Here is a 22,134-nt window from a genome sequence, read left to right as displayed (position 1 = left end):
CAGTCTGTTTCCCCCCAGCCCCCTGAGGACTGATATGCTTACAACATAATGCCTCTAATCTAAATGATGCTAACTCAAACATCTCTCTTTGGTTTGCAGGAAATAGCAAATGAGCTTAGCGGGATAGCCTGACAACTGCTTCTTTCCCTGCCTTTCAAGGCAGTAGGTAAAGTATCTTAAGTATCTGTGGGGACAGAGAGGGGAAATATGTAGTTTTACTATTCTGATATTTTTGTTTGATTTTATTTTATGTGTATGCTGTTTGTTTTCCAAACATTTCATTCATTGTTTATTGTTTTAAAATAAAAGGTTCTGAAAATGCCTCCTTCTTAATGTCCAAAAAGAATATCCTGCCTTAAACTCTGCCAAAATGGGGTGGTAGAAAATGGTAATGAATGGTGGATTTGTGGCAGGAAAGCCTATAAGTGGCTGCCACACAGGTGGTATGGATTAATACGGATGTTACGAAGGATTTCTCCTACCACTATTCAGGGTTACCCGTCAACTCCCACAAGGGAAACCTAGACATTGGAGATCTTGCGCGTTCATGCCTGAGGGTCGATGTGGTATCGATGCTAACCGTGTCATTTCAGGAGGAGTTAGGTACGGAATGACTTCTCCCATCATACAGTACTGAAAAGATGGAGGTGGTCTAAGCCTTTTTGCTGAAAGGTTTGCTAACCATACTCTAGCAGCCATGAAATGGGGAAGTAACTCGAATGCGAATGGTAGCATTACAAAACCCTTTGGGCTTAGATTATTTACTGGCTGCCCAAGGGTGGGTGGGGTTATGTGATTTAATAGATAAAGATTGCTTGTACTTAGATCCCCAGTAATTCTGCTGAGATAAACCACATTTTATCAGCTGAAAAAGCAGTACAGAACTGGGAGGCAACAAAGCAACCGCTTTCCATTCCTTGGTGGGGCTCCCTGGATGAACGCCTCCTCGTGTTGCCATAGGGGGCCGTGCTCAGAATCTCCGTTCTTTTAATTTGTATAAATTGTTGTGTGCAATGTACTCCTAATCTCTGGACTCTGTGCGCCTCTTGGTTCGCACCAACACACTCATATCCTTATGTCAGTTACCAGACTTTGCTTGTCTCAGGCAATTCAGTCTTAAGCCCAGCACAGAGCTTGCTATAACGTAAAAGAAGCAGTAGCTTCCACTTAATGCTTAGCTTCTAAGGGGAGAATTGTGAGCAAAAGCACAGCCATTTTTCTTGCTAGCTTGAAACACAAAGCAGTTTAGTTCCTTGGCCTTGAGAGTAACTGTGCAGAGAATAGCTTAGACAGCAAGACAGCAGAAGCCGATAAAGGCGGTTCAAGAGGAAGAAGAAAGTTTCACTTGGCTTTTTCTCAGATAGCACAAGGTATAAAAGAGTGCTCAGAGTGTTTTTACTTCCTTGAAACTCTCCCCTTATTTCATAAAATAAAAGCTTTTCCTCTTTACCAGGTCATAATGAACTGGCATTTTTGCAGCGGAAAGGAAAGAAAGCAGACTGCTTGTCAGTTCCAGTCGGTGTGCCACATCCCCTGAGCTGAATCCACACGTTCTTATATTTGCGCCACTTTATCGCTACTGTGGCTCTATACTCACCGCTGTTCACACATTCTCGCAATCCTTCCACTCAATTCCATCATTCTCCCGTCATGGTTGCACTTCCATTGAGAACGGCCTTTTCCGTTTTTCCTGCTTGGAAACGCCTCTTTTGCGCTATTTTTGTATGCATGAGAACGTTTAGAAGCTAGAGGCAAAACACACACACCCTCCCTTCTTTTCAAAATGTCTCTGGTGATTTTAACAGAGACCAAGGGAGGGACAAGCGTAGAGCTTTCAATCCGTAGTACAAAAAAATGGATGCTTAATTCCCGGCTTGGTTTCAATTAGCTTGATTTATCTGATTTCTCCTGAAGAAAAAAAAACGGGGGGGGGGGGGACCGCTCACTTAAGATTCCTCCCCCCCCCCCAGCCTGCCACTGTTTCAAAATAGTGTTTACTACGAAGAAAAGTGGGCGCTCCCCCCTCCCCCCTCCCCCTGTTGAATCGCAAGCAAACCAGGCTGGGGGGGGAGGGGGGGAGCTGGGGCAGGCAGCCTCAGCCTATCACAGGCAGCAATGGGGTAGGAGGGCTCTAGTTGCAAGCTATTGCAACATCGATATAGTGCAAATCTTAACCAGTTTTTAAAAGGGCAGGGTGTGAATGTTCTTTTGTCAGCAGCGACCGTAGGCAATGCTCCTCCCTGTATCGTGCTTTTTCACAGGCATGCGAACTGACGATAGCGCCACACAGATGCTATTTGGGTGGGAATGTGAATGCCTTTTGGTAACAGCGGGATCAACACGAGCGCTATCATTGCATGAAAAAAGCGGAAAGTGCACCTGGGTTCGGCCCTGCAAATACACAGGAGTGAGCCGAGGCCCTCATGCGAGCTGGACGTAAATCAATTCTGGTTTCTTTTCAGTTTTCTAATCACTAAATTGTTTCATTATGTGATCATGTACATCTGTAACTGCCCTCCATGTGGGAACCTTTTATCATTGTTTATTTGAAACTTGAAAGCACGTAGAATTGTAACTAAAGTGCTTGGAATCGTAAGATGGAACTCGGAGGAAGGCTGCTTCGAAACAAGTGTGGAGTGCTTCTCTCAGGGAGTGAACTGGAGTTACTTCAGTGAAATGAGAGTTGTGCATTGGACTTGTAACTGCCTTTGAACTGAATTTACTTCTGCTGAAATAATAATGGTGCAATGGATTTGTTACTACCGTAAGCCCATTGGAGGAAATATGTGGTGTTTCCACAACTGATATGTTCCTTTTGAGGAGGGGAACCTTGTGTGCTGTATCGCTATTTCACAACCACCTATTTATATCAATTATCATTGTAACTGCTCGGCCTTTGTACCCTGCAGCCACGCACGTTCTACTTTATTTACAGGTCCGTTTGTGGCGGGGCTGCTGTACTTATCATTTCTTTCCGTACATGCCATGTTTTGCTTGGCTCTTGCAAATAGGTCCTTTGCTTAATTATTAAGTGCAGAAGGATCCACTCTTGGGTTATTAGCCATAAACTAGGGAAAAAAGAAAGCAAAGCCACACAGACCATTGTGCTGCAAAATTTAAATCCTTTTATAAACTTCAACGCTTGATATCTTATTTACAGGCATGAATCATCAAAACCGCAGTTGTAAGCATGCTGGCAATGATTTCTCCGCCGAGGAGCACCCAAGTGCAACCCGGGGGCTACTCCCGGCAGGAGAATGGCTACGGGTTTGCCAGGCTACGTTGGGACCCCGTTTCGCTGCAACATCGCTTCTTCAAAAGCCTTCACAAAATTGCCAGTATTTATAGTTGCCGACCACTAGACAGGAACAGAGTAAATCAGTTCATTCAAAAACTTCATCTGCTTTCATTCCATAAGACAATTCGTTCTATTTGCTCTTGCAAATAGGTCCTTTGCTTAATTATTAAGTGCTGACGGATCCACTCTTGGGTTATTAGCTATAAACTGCCTGTGCCCTGGGCTGGGAAAGGCAAATGATTCTTTCATACCCCGGGGAGTGCCTATGAATTGCTGGCAGGCGGGGGGTGGGGGGGTGGGACAGAACTCTCTAGCATAATCTTGACATTAAAGATCCTCTGCAAAATGCAAAGGGGGCTCCCTTGGTCTCTTGGCATAATGATGAGACCAAACTAGGAAACATAAAGCAACTTCCTAATCTGGATATGACCCCCCCTGCCTGGTTTGCAGTGGCCGAGGGGCACAAATCCTGCCTAGGAACTGCAGCCCAGTTCCTGCTCAAACAGCAACAAGACTGCAGCCTCCCTCCCTTTGTTTGTAAGAAGGAGCCTCCGGGAGCAGGATTCTTCTGATCTCCACAGGCCACCTCTTTGGCATTCCTTACGGCTTTTACACATTGCCTTTTTTTAAAAACAAAATGGAAACAATTGTCCTGGCCTGACATCTCATTAGCAGCGATTTGGAAACGACTCATGAAAAGCAGCTGAGTGCTGCAAAGGGCATCAAGCTACTGAGCTCAATCGGAACGTGCATAGAAAGAGAAAGAGATGGGCTTTCCATTTGAATTAGACATGCTCTCCTCTCAGACTACTGATATGATAAAACCACACTGATCTGCATTTGGCATGCTTCTAAGCCATGTTCCTGAAAAACTAGAAATATTTGCTCTCTCCAACGTAATGCACAGCAGTATTGCTTTCATGGGTGGAAACGCATCATTCAAAAGGGGGTCCATCTGCAGTGCATTAAGCTGTCAAGGCACAAGGCCTACTTCCCTCAGCGCACTGCACCTTTCACACGCAGCTTGAGACTGCAGAGGGGCTTTGGCCCCACCAGAAAATCAGCCTCTGCTTCTAGACCTGATTTTTACTTAAGGAAATTAGCCTATTTCCACCCCAGCATGGCCTTTTCCTTACTTTAGAAACAGCGTATTTGCCTGTCTGAACATTTAGTATTAAGCCCATAGCTAAAGGATAGCTGAAGGCATCGTTTGGCCCTCTGATCAGTTAAGATTGTATCAGTGAGGACCAAAAGGCCAAGAGGTGGAACAGGCAGGCAGCCCAAAGGCCCCTCTTCGCTTATCATGGGAGAAGGTGTGTATGTGGGGGGGTGAGAAGGGGGGAACAAAGACCCCCCCCATTCCACCACTGAGGAGAGGCCACCATTCGCTCAGTCATCGAATCCCACTCAAGAAGAAGCCCCTAGGCTGGCCGGGCAGGTTCACCAGCGCACTTGAATCCGGACTGCACCTCCTGTTCTGCTGCTGCTGTGCTGGCCATGGAATGGGCATCAGCAGAGCCCACCAGGACTCCAAGGACAAATGCAGTGACTGCGGAAAGTGGGCAGCTTGCAACAGCAGCGCGCCCTGCCTGCTTCCTCTTCAGCACTGGCAGCCCTGCCCTGTGCGACCCATTCCCGCCTGCGCATCCCCCACTTCTCGCCTCGTCCATGCCAGGCCCTCACTCTCTGCTGCCACCCGTGGCCCACGTGGCTCCGGAGTGCCCTGCTGGGCTGCCTTGGGAGGAGGGCCGGCGAAAGCGGCAAGGTATCCCTCCAGGATGGCCTCTGGCCCGGCCAGGGCATTTTCCCAGCGTGGGACTGACAGGAGCGCAGGACGCTAGCCAAGGATGGGCCTTTCCCTTGCCCTCAGCCCCACCTCCACAGGGCACAGCTCAGCCCGCAGAAGGGCCCCCGGAGCCGTGGTCAGGCACACAGGCCAGGCAACACGCCACTCCTGCAACTCAAACTGGCTCCAGACTGCTCCTGGACTGGCTCTGACTCGCAGCTGCACACGGTGCCAGCCATGGGCTCATCAGCTCCCTTCAGGTCTGGAGTGCCCCCATTAAGTGGCCGCGAGCCTTTTGAGGGGCCTTGGCTAAGTGGCTGAGCCACTACCCAGCATACAGGAGGGCCCCATCCCCATGAGCCCCTCTCCCTTCGAACGGCTGATGAGAGATGCCTACTGGGCCCTGGAGAGCCCCTGCCAGCCATCCCCTCTGGCACCTGGTCTGGCCTGAGCAGTGCAAGAGGGCCAACTCCAACCCTCCCCAGAAGGCCGCTTCAAAATGCCAAGAGGAGGGACCCAGAACGTGCCCTCCCCACATTCCAGAATGGCGGTCACAACCGCTGACCCTGAGGGGTTGCAGATTCCATATGGGCAAAAAGAAGACCTTCTGCCCCAATGCACAATCAACTTGTGGAACTCACTGCCACAGGATGTTGAGGCAACAGCTTAGATGACTTGGAAAAGGGTTTACAGAAATTCAAGGATGAGAGGAGGCCTCTCAAGGTTGAACGGGACCCCCATGTTTGGAGATGCTGTGCCTCTGCTGGCCGGTGGCTGGGGATGGGAGGATAGCTGCAGGCAGAGAGGTCATGGCCAGATAAAAGCCTTTCCTAAACTACAGAAAACAGACCACTGGGGACAAAGCTGATCACCACACCCCCTCTCCCTCCCTCCTTGAACTATTACCTTAGACACGAGGATCACCTACAAACATCTTTATTAGAGAACCCTTTGAGCTCAGTGGATTTCAGCTACAGGCACACGAAAGGCACACACTGTCTGCAACACAGGCCATTCCCACAGGTGCCTCGAAAGACAGCTGCAGAGCCTGGCCCAACTGAGCCTGTATCCTAAGGAGAAGTCACACCAAGCATGCCTCAGACAAAAGGGCCATTTTCCCACCAAGTCAATAAGAGAAAACACGAGTGACGATAAGCCCTCTAGGCAGGGTGCCATCTGGAGACGGAGGCAGCCTCTCTAGGCAGAGTCCTCCATGGCTACTGCTTCTTCTAGTTGCTGGACCATCTTCTCTTCCAGCTGTTTAGCTTTGCCTGAAAGTAATTTAAAAGATTCTTTTCAGTTCAGGCCTTTTTACAGAATTCAAGAAGCACTGCAAAAAACAGAAGGCTGTGCGCAGTTTCTACATGGACAGAAAGCAGGTGCTGGTTGCCACTGGATCTCAGGTACGTGGAGCTTCTCTTCTGCCTGCTCCACTAGAAGGAATGGAGCCGCATAAGGGCCCTTCCTACAAGCTCTCAGCACCAGCTGCAGACAACTGGCTGTGCTGGACCTAGCCAAATGTCTCTGCAATGGCCACAAGCAGGGCCTGGAAGCTGCCTCCTCCCCCTACAGCAGCCAACTATTTCTAACCGCTGGGCTCATCCTTACAGACTGTTCTGGACACCGAGTGCTCGCTTCCTTTAAGGTCACAAGTTCTAATCATTTCCTTTCTGCTGGCTGCAGAGATAAATCTCTTATTTCAACGGGAAATATTTTTTCCCACAGTCTGTGTTGCCACTTGCCCATGCAGTCAGAGAGAAGGGCCCTGAATGACAGCACGGCCTGTTCTGGCTGCCTCCCTGAACTCGGGTTGGCATCACAATGTCTTCATTAGAACGGGAGGAGGATATGACCTTGGAGGCCCAGGATTTCTGCCCAAGCTCTTCTCTTGGCACCTCTGAGGGGCTCCCCTCCTATTCATAGCAATGGGAGGACCTCTCTTTCCCACCAACCACGCTGCCAATGTGCCTGCTTTCTTTGAACCACCTTCCACACCCTAGCCCGTATGAGGTTCTAGCTTTCACATTCGTTCTGCTACATATGGTATCCTGTGTAAGGCTCAATCCCACCCATGTCCACTTCTTGATTTCACTGGGGCTTCCTCCCATGAGTGTGCAGGAACCCAATGTGTGTGGCATTTGAGTTTATAGCTGGAGAACTGCTCTAGAGGCACTCTGGGAAGAGAGGAGTGCCCTGGCAGAGGCCACTACTACTGTCAGCCCGACACAAAAGGGCCTGGGATTCAACCAAGTAGGCTCCCTTGCTTCACCAAACACCTAGGCTAAGAAAACTCTCTCTACAAATGCTCATGGGAATCAATGAAAAGACCCCTTTTGCTCACTTGGAGGCACAGCTGGGTTGGCACACAGGCCCCAATCTTGAAGACAACACGTGGCCTGCATCACAGCTTACAGATCAGGCGATCTGTGTTTGACCACTGACATCTGAAAGGGCTGCTTTCAAGCTGTAGCACACAAGGTTACAAGCCTTCTTGCGCCCCCCTCCAGACCTCACCTGCGTGTGGAGCCCGAATTAGATGGATGTTCTGTTTGACTTCCTTGATGTCTTGAGCTTTCTGCAGCTCTTTGCCCTTCTTTAACCTGGGAGGAGGGAGGAAATGATTTATTTATTCCAAAATCAAATGCAAACAGGTCGTGATTCCATAGTAACAGATTTTAAACATATGCACGTTACACAGTTTCCATTATTCAAAAAAGAGTGAGTTTATTCCTATGAGCTACAGCTGCTGCGCACAGAGAACATCCAGCACTCGGATACCTCCGTCACTTATCGCGGTGCCAGCATGCCTGCTCCCAATTCACCCTGAGAAGGAGCTGCTTCTCCCCAAGCTCAGGACAGGCCCCGATGCCTGGAAGCAGCTTTCCAAGAAGAATGAAGGAAAAGTGTCCCGAATCAGTAACAACCGTCACCCAGGAGCTGGGCTGTTTCTAAGCACAGAACTCTCTGACGGGGATCAGCTCAACTAAAGCCTGAAGGAACCAGCAGCCCCCATACCTGTTCATGATGAACCTGGCTTGCCGCCTCTGCTTGATCTCTTCCACTCTCTTCATTACATCAACTGGAAAAACAAAGAGGCCGTCATGTTAACAAAAACTTTCCGTAAATTCTGTGAGAACAGCAGCAGTTTCGAGTTTCAGATTTCTGATCCTGGAATTAAAATTTGGTGTGTGCGTGTGTACACACAAACAAAACTAATGAAGCATAATGCTTAAGTATCTATTTATATTTACTCAATTTAGACTGCCTGCATATGTAAACCTATCCTATGTGGTTTACAAAAATGAGTTATTTTAAACTGCAGTTTATAAACTGGGAAAGTCCCAGGTTCACATGTTGCCTTGGCCAGGAGCTGGTGGGGCAGTCTCTGATCCTGCACTGCCCTCAGCCTAAGGCAATCAACAGCCTGACTGGATACTGTGCAGGGCTGTTATTCTGATGGCTAAAACGGGAAAGGAAGCACTGAGAACAGAAACATTCTCTAATATGAGCCAGTTGTGGGGCGGGGGGGATTATACTGCCCCAGTTCTGGGTATTCAAGGAGGTCTTCTGACAGTAATGCAAAGCCCTTTTGCAGGGGATGTGCAACAGATTAGCCTATTTGCTGTTCTTTCTTCCTCGCTGGTAATAACAGCCACAAACTTTGCCTGAAAGAACAGAAACTGCTGCTTGGAGGGTGTCAGGCTGCTTGTCCAAGGGAGGAAAAGCCCCACATGTGCCCCTATGCTGGAGGCAGCCAAAGCCAAGGGCAGATTCCCGACACCGAAGGCAAGGCCGACCCTGGGGAATCCAGGCACGGCCCCTGATGATACCCGCCAGCCAGCCGGCCCCAAATGAAGGTGGAGGGCAGCGAAGAAGGCCGCCCTTGGGCGGAAGGCGAGAGAGCACACCTGTCTTCGTCCAGAGTTCTCGCTGGTACTTCACGGGCTCGTTCCGGCGTTTCTCGAACTCAAAGCAGTTGTCCTGCGGAGGCAACAGCAGGAGAGTGACCCGGAGGGCCTCTTGTGAGACCCACCCACCCTCGGCGCTGCTGAGCAGGCCAGCCTGCCCGGGGGGGGGGACGGGGGGTGTCCCCGGGGCTCACCACTGTCAGCTCCTTGCCGGCCGCCTTGCGGAAGGCCTTGGTCCACCGGACCTTCCGGGGGTTCCGCTTCTTCTTGAAGTTTTTGTGGCATTTGGACTTGCAGAACCGGAACACCTGCGGGAGGCGGAGGCGGAGGCGCCGGTCAGTGGCCAGGGCCGGGCCCAGCGGAGGGGCCGCAACCGCCAGGCCGCCCCTCCCGCCCCCGACACGCCCCGGCCCCGCCGAGCTCCGCCGAGCTCCGCCGGCCCACCTTGCAGTCGTTGCGCACGAAGGAGACGCCGTGGCCCGGGTAGACCGGCCCGGCGCAGAAGTAGCAGCGCTCCACGCGCATGGCTGGCGCCGGAAGGGGACGCGGAAGCGGAAGCGCGCCGGCCGGAAGCGGAAGCGTCTCTCTCGCTGGCCCCGGCGCCGCCTAGAGCGGGGGAGCGGGGCGGGGCCGGGAGGGCTCGGGGGCGGCCCCGCAGCGCTGCTGGGCCCGGCGGAGGGAGAGGCGGGCGGCCGTCCAGAGCCAGCCCCGGCCCGAGGGAGCCCCGCGCGGCCGCCTCCGCTCAGCCCGTCCCGCCGCCCCTCGAGGCGCCTCCGCCGTGAAGGAAGCGGCCCCCTCGGCTGCCGGCCTCCCTCGGCCTTTCCTCGCCCGCTGCTCCCCGGGCGCCGCAGAGAGACCGGGTCGTCCGCCGGGCCCTGCTTGGGGCGGGCGGGCGGGCGAGTTGGGCGCCGAGCCGGACCGCCTTCCTGAGGGGACGGGGGGAGCGGCCTGGCCCGTCCCGTCCCTGGGGGGGGGGGGGCTTTGCGGGCCGGGGCGCTTCTCTCGCCGGCGGACGCGCTGCTCTTCTTGGCAGGCCCAGATGCCCGGGAAGGCCTCCGGTTCTGATCAGCAGCAGCCCCGCGCGCTCCAGGCCTCTTGGCTGGGCCTCACCCGCAGCCCGCCTCCCACGAACATTTCCAGGCGAGCAGAGCGATGTGTGCTTAACACGTCCTGAATCTGAGTTGCCCGGCGGCAAGATAACCTTTCGTCTCCCATGTAACTAACTGTGCAGTTGTGTGTCAGGAAGGAAGCGGACGCTCTGGCTCTTCGGCCGTCAGGGAGCTCCCTGCTCATGAGGCTCTCAGCTCGGGCCTGCGTTGCAAATTAGAGAGTCCAGGCACAGGTGCCAACGCGTGTCTGTGTTTGGGTGGAGCAAGCACACTTCGCATGCCAAGAGCTTTTGGCTACATGGTTAAAAGTGTTGAAAGTCTGAGCTGCAGTGAAAAACTCACATGGTGGTAGGCATGGCATGATGAGAAGTCCAAGAGAGGAGGCAGGCAGTAATTCCGCTCTGCCCCTTTCTCAGATTCCAGTGAAAGGGTCAGGGAATGGCTTGCTCTCATGTGTTTCTGTCCTGTGCAGAATATGCTCCAGGAAAGTTGCATGTCCTGTTTAAAAGTACAGATTCTACCTGATCTTGCACCTGAGTCAGTGAACCACTTTGGATTGTTAATTGCACGCAAGCAAATACCTGCACAATCGCCACTCTTTGTTTCTTGGGACAAACAACACACAAAAAGCAGAAGTGTAAACTGAGCAATGTTAATGAACAAAGTAAAGTAAGACCTCACCAAAACAGAGCCAGTGCTAACATTTTCAGTCCCTTGTGAAGGAGATTCTCCAAACCACGCTGTGCTTGGGGCAAAGAAATTTAACGCAAAGCATGAGCTTGCCCTAGATTCCTGTCAAAACATAAGCAAGACTGTGTGTGACACTTCTGCGCTCCATTCTGGGTTCATACTTTGTCCATCTACATTTAGGCAGGCAGAGAACTCCGTACAAGATGGGAATTTGCTAGAAGCCCACTGGAGGTCGCCCTGGGAGTTCTGAGTGCTTAAAAATCTGCTTATAATTGGCAGGGGGGGGGCGGGGAGAACACTGAATCTTTCTAACAATTGACAGTGACTTGCATATCTACCAATAATTGGTTTTATTGCTGTCATGAGAGAATCTGAGTTCCATTACTGGACAATGGACTCAGCGCACAAGAACACAAGGGGTCTCTGGCTATTTTGCAAAGCACCTGGCACGCTCCTGAGAAGGAAACCTCCAAGCTCTTCTGCGTTTATTCAAGGCAATAGCAGCCCATGAACAAATCCCATTAAGCGTCATCCTGAATATCACTGTTGTGTTCATTTAAATGCTGCATTTTGCCTGTGCCCTCAACACCCGCATTTGCTTTTTTCTTTCTCCTCATTGAGCCGCTCAGTTGAGCTGTGACCATTGGACTGCACCACCCCTTCGGGGATCCAGGATTTGTCCACACACCGTTCCATGCGCTTCATGATGAGGTCCAGCAGTGTCTCGATAGCCTTGCTCACGTTGGTTCCATTGGCTGCACTCGTTTCAAAGTAAGGTATCCTGCAAAGGACAGGTGAGGCAGTCAGGTGATGGGAGCCTGCGGCTGGGTGGCACGGGGAGCAGACAGAGCCTGTGCTCTTCTGGGCAGAGGGGGCTGACTCCTCCTGGCCCCCTGGAGGGGGTTCTACTGCGGCACAGATTTGGGGCCTGCAATGTCGCTGTCTGGCCCCCGTTTTGTTGGCATCAGACCAACCCTAGCCCACCTCTACCGTGTGGATTTCAGCAGGCAGAAGAAGCCCTCTGTTGCATGCCCCAAGCGCAGGCACACACTGCTTCTGCAGCCTGCCTCACCAGGACAGTTTCATTGTTGGTGAGGGGAGGAGAGGGGTAGGGGGGCAGGGCTGATACCGGGTCACAACATCACCAACATCCTCCACACGCTTGGTATACTCCAGCTCCTTGGGGAGGCATTGGAGCAAAGATGAGTTTTTCTGTTTTGTCTTGAGGGGGAAGGTCTCCCTTGCTCAGCCATGCAAGAACAATAAAGGGGAGGCTGTGTGGCAGGGAAGGGAGCATTTGGAATGCCAGGGGCTGATGCAAACTGCCCTGGATCCTGAAGACCCTGTTCTTGCCCAGCTCCTCAGCCTGTCCAGTAAGCATGCCCAAAGCACAGCTCTGGGAGGATGGAAGGAAGACTACTTGCCCGTATTTCTCGGCCAATTCCTTGGCATCCTCCTCTTTCACCACCCTCTGCTCTTCCAAGTCATTTTTGTTCCCACACAGGACCACGTCAGGGTTTTCACAGTAGGCATGCATTTGCAGCTGGCCTGGCAGGATGTAGAAAGGAGAGCAGAAGTCAGCGAGGACTACAGGAGAAAGCAAACCCTTTGGGGTGGGAGGGGAGGGGCTAGACTGCCTTCTAGCAGGACTCTTCATACTTCTCCACTCCTCCTTCTTGTGGCTGTGGGCCTGGAACCAGAACCCAAGCAGGAGGCCCATTTAGCAGCCCCGCTAAAGGACCACAAAAATAGGAGCCAGAAGCATGGGAAATTCTGGTGGAGGTTCCTGTGCTCTTGCGGTGGGGGGATTGGATGCAATGCGGAAAGGAAGCAAGATGCCAGCTGCGAAGACGTCTGCCCCCTCTCCACTGCAGGATCCTTGCAGCAGAGGCTCATCTGCTCCCCGCCCCCCACATACGCAAACCAGCCCTGCCGTGTCTGTATGGCTGTGCTCTGTCCTCAGCCCTTCCAAGAAAAGCCTTGGTGGGGAGTTTTGCTCACAGATTGTGTACATTACAGTAAAAATAATAGAAACTTGCAATGCCCCTGCAATGGAAACCCCAAGGGCTTGAGCAATAGAGGGCAGGGAAGAAAAGACACAAGGGGGACAGCTCACAAGGGCAGGGCTGGACTCCCCCACCCCCACAGCCCATCCCTCTTTGAAGGGGTAACAGTCACCCAACAGGCAGCTGTGCCTTCCCACCCCGGCTCCCGGAAGCTGAGCGGGTCAGCACTGACTTCCTTGTGAAGCTGAGTGTTTCAGACCTCTGAGAGCAGAGGCCCCCCGGCAGACTTCATGCTGTCATGTCGCAAGTCCCAGGGACAGAGTTGGGGAAAGAAGAGGCCCTGCCAGAGAGCCCAGGCAGCCGCTGGAGCACTGAGTACATGGCTGGGTGGATCAGTGGCCTGAGTCACCAGAAGGAGGCCCCCAACAGGAGACTCCCCCGTGCCTTCTGACCCACAAAGAGAGCTCAGTGAGCGCTTGACTCTTAATGGAGAGTCACAGGCAGTTAGAGGAGGCGAGACTGATCTTGTGAAAGGAAGAGCCTGACACGTTCCTATGTTCAGAGCACCCAGTGTGCGCGGCCTGGGCGAGTGGAGCCATGGTTTTGTCATGTTTGGAACCTCCTTCTCTTATACCCAGGCTCCCCAGTAACACAGCCTTAGAGATAGCTGGATGTCCCGCCCTCACAGATGGCACCCAGCAGAACGGCTGCCTTTGGGGGCTGCTCTTGTGGGCTTTCTGTGAGCTCCACAGCCACAAGAGGTAGCCCCCAGAAGCGCGGGAGAGAAAGGGACCTACTCATCCAATTTCGGACGTTGAGAAAGCTCTGCTCATTGGTCATATCAAAGAGGAGAAGGAAGCCCATCGCATCGCGGAAGAAGGCTGTCGTCAGGCTCCGGAACCTGCCGAGACAAACACAGTGTTGGTGGCTCGTTCCTTATTTTGGAAAGCCAGCCCAGAGCCCTCCACGGGCATGTTTGCTTCCATCCAAAACAAGGAAGGAAAAGCAGGTCAAAGATTCTGCCAACAACTTCCGAAGCTGTAATTCCTGTGGACCAAGTCCAGAGTAATCTGAAGGGGGACTTGTGGGGGCTTTAGAATCTCCAGGCACCACTCAGCAAGGTCTCTTTGGCCAAAAGCTGCAGAAGAGCAAGAACACCCAGAGCTGAGCTCGGGGGGTGTTCTGCCAGCGCTGCTGCACAGCGATGGCTCTCGAGTTAAAGGGGGCTCAGGCACACATTGCTAGTGAGCGTGACACGTCCTGGAGGGCCTCAGAAACCGGTCTTTTCTTTGGGCCGTAGCCAGTTCCTGGGTTTGACCAGTCCAGGCATGCCAGAACGGCACTCCGTAATCTACAGAAACGAGGCTACAGTCGTGTGTTGCCCCATGACTGCCTGGCACATCAAGTCTGCTACATCCCGCCTTTCATTTCATGAGAGAGAGCGAGTCTCCAGAGAGCCCCATCTTAAGCAGAGTTACACCTGCCTGGGTCCGCTGACATCCCTGGGCTTAGAAAGAGGCCTCCTGTTCAGGACGACGTGGGCAGTGGCCGAAAACTGGCCAGACGCCTCCCAAGCACGTGTCAGGAAGAGGCTTCCTGGAAGGGACGCAGGGCATTCCAGGGAGCGACGCATCGCTGGCCACGAGGCTAGGCGCCATCTGCTCCATTTCAAGAAGCGGAGCAGAGCTACGCAGCCGCCACTCACTCCAGCGCGCCTCTTCCCCCCCCCACCCCGCGAGCCTTGCAGACATGACTGCTGACAGATCAGGCCCGCCTGCGTCCCATTCCACACCAGCAGATCAGCGTTCCCCTCTGCTCTCCGACGACACTCCAGAGCTTCACTTCACCCAGATTTTCGAGCGCAGCCCCCTACCTTTCTTGCCCTGCAGTGTCCCACAGCTGAAGATGAATCCTCTGTCCTCTGCCACTGAGGCCATCTGGCCCGGTGGGTCGGTACATCTAGTTGGAAAAGAAGACCTTGTGAAATGGAGATGGCCGGGCCCGTTGGCTGACCAACCCAGTCACTCTTCCCAGAAAGGCATCGACAGAGCATAGATTGTGGCTTCAGGGGGCTTTTAGGTGCTGGGGGTGGGGGAGGGGCTTTTATTGAGCGGCCGTTTTTCACAGCTGCTTAAGGCGGCTTCTCCTGGTGTTGCTCCATCTGCCCCCGCACAGATGTGGCTGCTGCCCTCAGCTTCATGGGGTGGCTTGCCTGAAGAGGTGATCTGGCTGCCACCGTTGTAACGATGCCAGGCGGCCCCATCAGATGGAAGGCGGGGTTGGCAGCCACCTGCCCCAGGTGACTCCTTGAGTCATCCCAAAGGGCTCCTGGGGCAGGGGCTGCCTTGGGGAGAGCAGCCGGGGCTTGCGCTGCCCATCGGGACACTGGCTTGGCAACCAGTGGAAAGATTGCCAAGCGCAACCTCAGGCTGGTTGTTTAGGCTGTTGTGGAAATAAGTACGTTCCCACAGAAGAGTTTTGTGTATCCTACTAGGAAGCCATGTGATAAGCAGGAGAAACATTTAAAGTTGTAAGAGCCCCTGCAGGCCAAGCTTTATGCTGGAAGGGGTGCGGGGATGTGGCTTGGGGGCAGAGCAGAAGGCCCAGCAGTGCCAGTGAAACGGCTTGGAAGCCCTTCCCCTCCCTGAGGCCCTGGAGAGGCGGGGCAAACCCCACAGAGAGCCCTAGAGGCTGCCCTAGAGGGACCGAGTGTGCGTGCGTGCGTGTCTGGCTGAGTCAAAGGAGTCCTCTGCACATGATAGTCAGGAACCCAAGACAGGCCAGACTTCTCGGACACGCTGCTTTCCCCAGTGAACTTTCTGTGCGGAAGCTGGCTTGGACTTACCACCCTCTTTTCTCGGAAGTCAATGCCCACCGTTGTTATGAATTTGGAGTTGAATTTGCCGTCGGTGTACTGATAGAGAATGCTGGTCTTTCCGACGCCAGAATCTCCAAGGGCTAAGAACTTGACCAGGTAGTCGTAGTCCCCGTCAGACATAGTGAGAAAGTGGGCAGCCCTACAGAGCGGAGGAGCAGCAGTCAAGAGAGGGCCCTTAGAACGGCCCCCCTGGGAACCTGCTCGTCCGTAAGGAGTTGCTCTTGCTCCTTCGGAACCCCCACTGCCAGTCATCCCTGGCCCACGGCCGCCTGCCCACCTCCAGCCATACCAATGCGTATGAAGCTGCCTTGTGCCGAATCAGGCCCTCAAGGTCAGTATTGTCACCCCAGACTGGCAGCAGCTCTCCGGGGTCTCGGGCTGAGGTCTTTCGCATCACCTGCTGCCTGGTCCTTTCCACTGGAGAGGCCGGGGATTGAACATGGGGCCTTCTGTGTGCCAAGCAGGGGCTTCATTCCTGAGCCACAGCCCCTCCCCAGCCAAGGCAGGGCCACTTTACATGGGACTCAGTCTCCACGTGACAGTCTCAGAACCCCACAGGTGCCCACTTGGCTGCATGTGCTGCACGTGGCAGGGAAGTGGCCATGCACGGACCCCCTGCAAGGCGAAGCAGAGCAGGGAAGGTGGGCAGACACGCGTTTCCCTGCTCTCCTACCTACAGGGGCAGGTGTCGTGGGCGGAAGGCCCAAAGCATGTTTTTTGGCTGCTCATAGAGCAGTACTTTGGACCCCAGAGAGCCAGGGCATCAAGGGAGCCGCCCGCTCTTTGGTCCTCAGCAGCTTTCCCAGCTGGATAGTTCTCTGGGTGGGTTTGAGGAAGCTGCTCTCTTTCTCAGGGCCCAATAATGTATGGCAAGGTTTCATGGCTGCTGCCAGCCAGTGTCCGTATCTTCCTCTCCTCCCCAAATCTCTGTGGGAATGTTTGGGATACCACACACACTGCAATGTGTGCTGCTGCGTGCACAAATGCCGTGTGCTCTCTGAGCAATAGAAATGGCCCATTTGGGCATGAAACCTAGCCGACGGAGCCTTTTGCTGCTGAGCAGAGTTCAGGTCTTTCCGATCAGCGGCTGTTTGGCTCCTTGGCCTCTGTCTGTCAGTGGCTGCATTGGGTGCAGGAATCTGAAGGCAGGGCGGGGGTGGGGGGGACCACAAGTGTGTTTCTTTTGGGTTTTTAGTGGTCGGCAAGCATCGTAGATGATCCCTTCAAACACAAAAAGAGTCCAGTAGCACCTTTAAGACTAAAAGGTGCTACTGGACTCTTTTTGATTTTGCTACTACAGACTAACACGGCTAACTCCTCTGGATCCTTCCAACACAAGACCCACACAATTCTGTGCAAGAAAGGGTTAGGGTAAGCAGAACTTCGGGGCAAGAAGCAGGAAATACTTAACATGCGGCCTGGGAAGAGGGGTGGGCATCCTCGGTTTTGTGCCATGGCTGTCCTGCAGGGCGAAACAGTCAGAAATTCTCTCCAGGCAAAAATTTGGCTGGAGCACCTGCCAGGCCCCCCTACCAGAGGCAGCGAGACTGTCAGTCGGCCCTGAGGTTCCATCCACCTCCTCCCTGGACAAATATTGAACCAGGGCTCTTTCCACCCTTTCAGGATTGCGGCAGAAAGCCCAGGAGCTTTTCAATGAAAACTGTTGCGCAGCCCAGGCAGACGTCCCACAGGGGTCTCGGTCGTAGCTCCACCTGCTGCGGGGCTCCAGACATCAGTCAGGAAAGCAACCTGGGCGTTTGGAAAGTGGCAGGCAGAGGTTTGCAGACGAAAACAGAGGCCCCTTCTGGAGCACCCTCCTCTCCTGCCTAGACTGCCACACGAAGCTGCCTTGCCCACCTCGTCTCTGGGGGCTTCTGCATCCCAGGCTTGCTCTGCCACCGACCCGTGCCCCCCAATGGCCACAGGAGTGGGCAAGGGGAAATCCTCAAGGGAGCTGCCAGGCAGGGCAGTTCCCTGCCTGTGGCACAGCTTAAGCTTGCGGGGGGGGGGCATGTTGGCTCCCTGGCTGTGGTAAGTTGGAGGGTGTGCCCCCCCCCCCCAAGAGGGCTGCCTAGAGAGCACACTGTGCTGGGACTTGTGGTGGGCCATGAAAGGGCCAGTCCTGCACACGGTGGTGCTGGAGCATGTCCCTGCTTTTTGCGCAGCCCGTGTGCACGAGGATTCCCTGAAGCGTTCCTGCAGTCACCATCACTTCCCCCCCCCCAATCCTGCTGCCCCCTCCAAAGACTCAGCCTTTGCTGTGTGATCCAGTCCTCCTCTGCTGGGGGTGTGACTGCTGACCCCCCCCCCCCGAGGTTTTGCTGCTGGCACATTTTATGCTTTTCCTGCTGCCTTGGTCATGTCTCGGCAGCTTCCTCGTATTGCCCCCTCCTCACTGACCCCACCCAGCTAGCTTCAAACAAACCGACTGCTGCGTGGAGCAGCGCAAACAGATTATTGACGCTCTCTGCAGTTCATTCTTTAGACTTCAGTATCGAAAATGGAAGTTATCACATTGAAAACAGCGCAGGTGGGCGTTTTCAGATTTTAAAGGCTGACACTTTAAAAAGTGTGGCTGGTCAGAGAACCCAGCAGGACTCCCCTTCCTCATGGTCAAAGAGATCATCCCTCCTGAACACACCTGCTTCGGCCGGCCACGCTGCTGCCCTCTTTCGCTGCAACCTGAGGCCAGGCGCACACTGGGTCCCTCTCTGCTGAAGGGAAGGGAAAGCGTTCTGAGAAGAGTCGCCTTCTCCCCTACCTGAGCAGCCTTCGGAGCCCCACCTGCTTCGCACACAGCCTGGTGGCTTACGTGGCTCCTGTTTGCTGTTGGGGGCTGTTTGCCGATGAAAGGCGTGCCCCGTGTCTGGTGTTCTGAAGGAGGTGGCCAGTGGCAGGGCAGGAGCGAGGCCGCAGCCCTCCCAGGCCCACAGCACAGGCTGGTGAGTCCACAAATCCGTCAGGAAGAATGAGGAATGATTTCAGCTGAGCCTGAGCAGGGCTGGCTTAAGAACCCCAAGAGCAGGAAAAGAACGGCCACTCTGTTCTGTGCTGATTCCTAAAAGGGCAGGGACCCACGAAGAGAGTTGACATGGAAACTGCGCCTGCGGGGCGGCCGTGATACAGGTCAGCTCTTCATTCCTTCAGTGCATTACTGCCTTCCTCTCTAGGAACCTCATAGGCAACAATTCACGCTCCAGCATCAATAAACAACCATCAATAAGACCAACATAGTGAAATAAACAATAAAAAACACCCACAGCAATCAGCCACAGAAATAAAAAACAAACATAAACGTCCTAACTGCATAAAAGTGTCAGCAGGTAGGAACAAGGCCATGAAATGCTAAACCAGGTGAGAGACAACTTCAGTTACAATTGGATAGAAAGAGTTTCCAATGAAGTTTGAGATTAATATGTTACTTCTAAGGTACACTGTCTTTATTAGAATACTTTTCTAATAATTGGAAGAAGGCTTTGCAAGAAGTTACCATAAAATGAGCATTCCTTTTGAGATGCCGATTCAGGAATCCTACTGGCCTACCCTGCGCAGGTTTACTCGGAAGTCAGACCCACTGAGTTCCATGTACTAGTGAGTATGCGGAGGACTGCAGCTATAACAGGCATCCCTCAAGCAACCCCCAAAGCCTTAGTAGGGGCGGAGGAGCCCATCGCCCAGCTAGCCAACCAGAAAGCGAGTGTCAGCTCCTTGGGCAGGTGGCCATTCCTTGCCCAGCTGGAGTCCGCGGCTGCCCTGCCCGCCTGTCTCTGCCTGGTTCCGCTCCCTGCTGGGCCTTACTTAAGCAGTGACGCCCTCCTCCCAGGCTGGATTTCCTGGGTAAAAGTGGTAGGTGGAGATGCAAATAGAAAGGAGGTCCCCCCTGGTCCCCCCAAGCAACTGGAAGGCTGGAGCGGCAGGGCAGGGCAGGCTGAATGGCATACAAGATGTGGGAAGTGGCTCGTGGGGAGCTGCTGCTCCTGAAGAGGTGTGTCTGTGCAGGTGTGGGGCACCCATTGCTCCCTAGAGAAGAGGGCTGTTGGTTGGTTCCTCCCCCTCAGCGTGTCGCTTGGTCTGTGCAGAAGAGGCATCATTGGGCCTTATCTGAACCTGCAGCTAAGCAAACAGCCTTTGTCCTGGCAAATCATGGCTTGCTCACAGGCCAGGCCCTGCTTCGGGGCGCTCATTATGCTTTGCCTCCTGGAATCAGCAGAAGGCACCCGCTGTCCAAAGGGCCTCTGTAAGGAGTGACCTTCTGCTTTCCTGAAGGAACTGCTGGCTACTGGCCACACAGCACGACCCTCCTTAGGCGAGGGTCTAACCTTGCTCCACAGCCGTGAAGGGACACGACCTTCCAACTGCCGCCACTGGCCCAGCTCACACCACGTACGGCTCTCCAGGCCAAGCCCACAAGGGGATGGGACCAGGCAGGCACCAAAGCCACAGCAGTCTATACCCCCCCCCCCGCCCCAGCTCTTCAGAGGAGGACACAGAAGACCCTCCAGTCTCGTAAAGACGCACCGGGCCAGGGGAGCTTCTCTGAGTGGAAGAAGTGCCAAGGTGAGACATCCAGGGCAGAGGCCTATCCGCAACGGGAAGCCTCAGGGCTGTCAAGCTTGTGTGGGCTGGCCCGTGGGCTGCACCTGCTTGGCTCCCTGCACATGCCTTTCACTAGTGGAGCTGAAAGGAGGACCTGTCTTTGTGCAACGGGACACATAGCACTGGGGAGCAGAGGGGGCCCTTTGTTCTGGTGCTCCCCCCCCCGTTAATTACATACACTTAAGGGTCTTCCTCCATTAACAGTGGCTGTTGTGTCGCGCCCCCCCCCCCCCATTTCGCCATCTAGTTCTGTGCCTCTTTCTCCCTGGACTCCCCTGCTCTTGTGTTGATCTCGGGGCTGGAGCCAGTGGGAGGCGGCACCACAGTTGCCTCCCTGCAGAATTCGTGGCGTAAAATACATGGGCCACCAGATCCTTATGCTTGCTGGGCACAGACCCTCGGGACCTTCCAGGGCCTCCATGCCCAGATGCCCTGCACCACCCCCACCCTTTGCCACCAGCTATGCCAAGCCCCGGTCTGGCCGTACTTTGAAGGGCCGGGTCCTGGGCCGCAAGGCATGGCAGGCCTGGTCCCTGCAGCCCCCCCTTCCCCCTAGCAGCCCACACCTCGCGGCTCCTCGTGTTTCTGTTAGCCCAGGCCTGGGTTGTGCAAGGCTCCAAGAGGAACCAGGGGAGAGGCGCTGGCCCGGTGGTTTTCTGGCCTGGCAACTGAACGAACGGCCCCTCCCCTGAATCATGGGAACTCGGCATGAAGAATTCTCTTATTCTGTGGGAGCCAAACCCAAGCCAAGGCGCTTTCCCGGGGGGTCCCGAACAAAGGGCACTCCGGGCTGCCGGGCCGTGGCCAGCAAGCAGCCGGGGAAGGGCGCCGGCCCACCGCGGGCGAAGAGCCGCGCTTCCTCGGCGCAGGGCAAGAGGCAGGCCGGGCCCCGCCGCTAGTCACTGCCCGCGCGGAGCCGCAGCCGGGGCCGGGCTCTCCCCGGGCAGCGGCAAAGGCGGCGCTCCGCGGCTGCCCGTCATCCCTCCCCGAACGTCCTTGTCGCCCTTTGCGCTTCCACCAGCCCGGAGCATCCCGCCTCGGGGCTCGCCGGGCAAGGCGGCCGAAGAAGCGCCCGCGGGGGCAAGGAGGGGCGCCGGGCTGACGCCCAACGCCGGGACTTGCCTGGGCGGGGCGCCTGGTGCGGTTCGGTGGCCGCCCCGGCGGGACGCGCCTCTCCGGGAAGCGAAGCACAGCGCTCCTCCTCCTCCCCGCGGGGCTGCTGCTCCGCGCAGCTTCGGAGGCGGGCGGATCCCGGTCCGAGCGAGCCCCAGCTCCCCCGGGCGGGGCGGCCGCGCCCTTCGCACGCCGGGCCCGCCCAGGCCCTCCCGGGGCCGGGAAGTCGGACGCCGCCGGGGGCCCTTGAGGCGCGCGCGGACCCCACAGGGGCTCGCCGGACCCGGGAGGTGGGGAAGCGGCTGGCGCGGGGGCCCGGCCGGCAAGGCGGCGCCTCCAGCCCCGGGCGACGGGACCGGAGTCCGCCGCGCCGCCCCGGGGGCTTCGCAGAGCCGGAGCGCGCTCCCGCCGCCGGGCCTGACGGAGGTCGCTGGGCCTCGAAGGCTCCCGCTCGGGAAGTCCAGCCGGGCTCTGCTCCCGGCCCTCGGCGGTGGCCCGGCCCCAGCCAGGGATGCCGCACGTGTCTGCCGGGAGCCGGCCCGGCTTCCCCTCTCGAGCCCGGGCAGGCGCGGCTGGGCCTTGCCGCAAACAACCCGCCCCGCCTCGAGGCGACGGTGCCTGCTGCACCCGGACCCTGCGCCCCAGCCCGGCCGCCAGGACCGCAATGGAGGCCTCCACCCGCCCCGGGCTGTTGCTCGACGAAGAAGACGCGGCGAGGCGGCTGAGCGGGGCGGAACCGTTTATTGATCG

The 22,134-nt window shown here is 55.3% G+C and overlaps 2 protein-coding genes and 1 long non-coding RNA gene across 6 annotated transcripts in view; all 3 read right to left on the bottom strand.

Moving 5' to 3' along the window:
- The window catches only part of LOC129345182 (uncharacterized), a 29,083-nt gene extending 27,190 nt beyond the window's left edge, over window positions 1–1,893 (bottom strand). Inside the window, exon 1 of the long non-coding RNA XR_008598461.1 lies at window positions 1,598–1,893. This is a non-coding gene — a long non-coding RNA (uncharacterized LOC129345182). The remainder of the gene's footprint in view (window positions 1–1,597) is intronic.
- A 4,111-nt stretch (window positions 1,894–6,004) lies between these two features.
- On the bottom strand, window positions 6,005–9,555 carry RSL24D1 (ribosomal L24 domain containing 1). Its single transcript, XM_055003071.1, has 6 exons — window positions 9,437–9,555; window positions 9,187–9,300; window positions 8,993–9,065; window positions 8,100–8,163; window positions 7,599–7,684; window positions 6,005–6,355 (listed from the first exon to the last, which is right to left on the bottom strand). Exons 1-6 carry the CDS (start codon window positions 9,515–9,517, stop codon window positions 6,282–6,284), a joined length of 492 nt encoding a protein of 163 aa, XP_054859046.1. The 5' UTR covers window positions 9,518–9,555; the 3' UTR covers window positions 6,005–6,281.
- A 1,225-nt stretch (window positions 9,556–10,780) lies between these two features.
- RAB27A (RAB27A, member RAS oncogene family) lies at window positions 10,781–21,542 on the bottom strand. Of its 4 annotated transcripts, XM_055003081.1 has the most exons (7): window positions 21,394–21,541; window positions 15,643–15,814; window positions 14,671–14,756; window positions 13,595–13,698; window positions 12,216–12,339; window positions 11,480–11,572; window positions 10,781–10,893 (listed from the first exon to the last, which is right to left on the bottom strand). In XM_055003081.1, the coding sequence occupies exons 2-7, from the start codon at window positions 15,793–15,795 to the stop codon at window positions 10,863–10,865; spliced, it is 591 nt and encodes a 196-aa protein (XP_054859056.1). In that variant the 5' UTR covers window positions 15,796–15,814; window positions 21,394–21,541; the 3' UTR covers window positions 10,781–10,862. The 4 variants fall into 4 exon arrangements, with proteins under 4 accessions (XP_054859056.1, XP_054859055.1, XP_054859053.1 ...); XM_055003080.1 differs by lacking the exon at window positions 10,781–10,893 and having other exon boundaries at window positions 10,901–11,572; window positions 15,673–15,814; window positions 21,394–21,542; XM_055003078.1 differs by lacking the exon at window positions 10,781–10,893 and having other exon boundaries at window positions 10,901–11,572.
- Window positions 21,543–22,134: the final 592 nt, after the last annotated feature.

Source organism: Eublepharis macularius, chromosome 18, assembly GCF_028583425.1.
Source record: "Eublepharis macularius isolate TG4126 chromosome 18, MPM_Emac_v1.0, whole genome shotgun sequence".
Lineage (NCBI taxonomy): Eukaryota > Metazoa > Chordata > Lepidosauria > Squamata > Eublepharidae > Eublepharis > Eublepharis macularius.
This window is presented reverse-complemented; position numbering and strand designations above follow the sequence as displayed.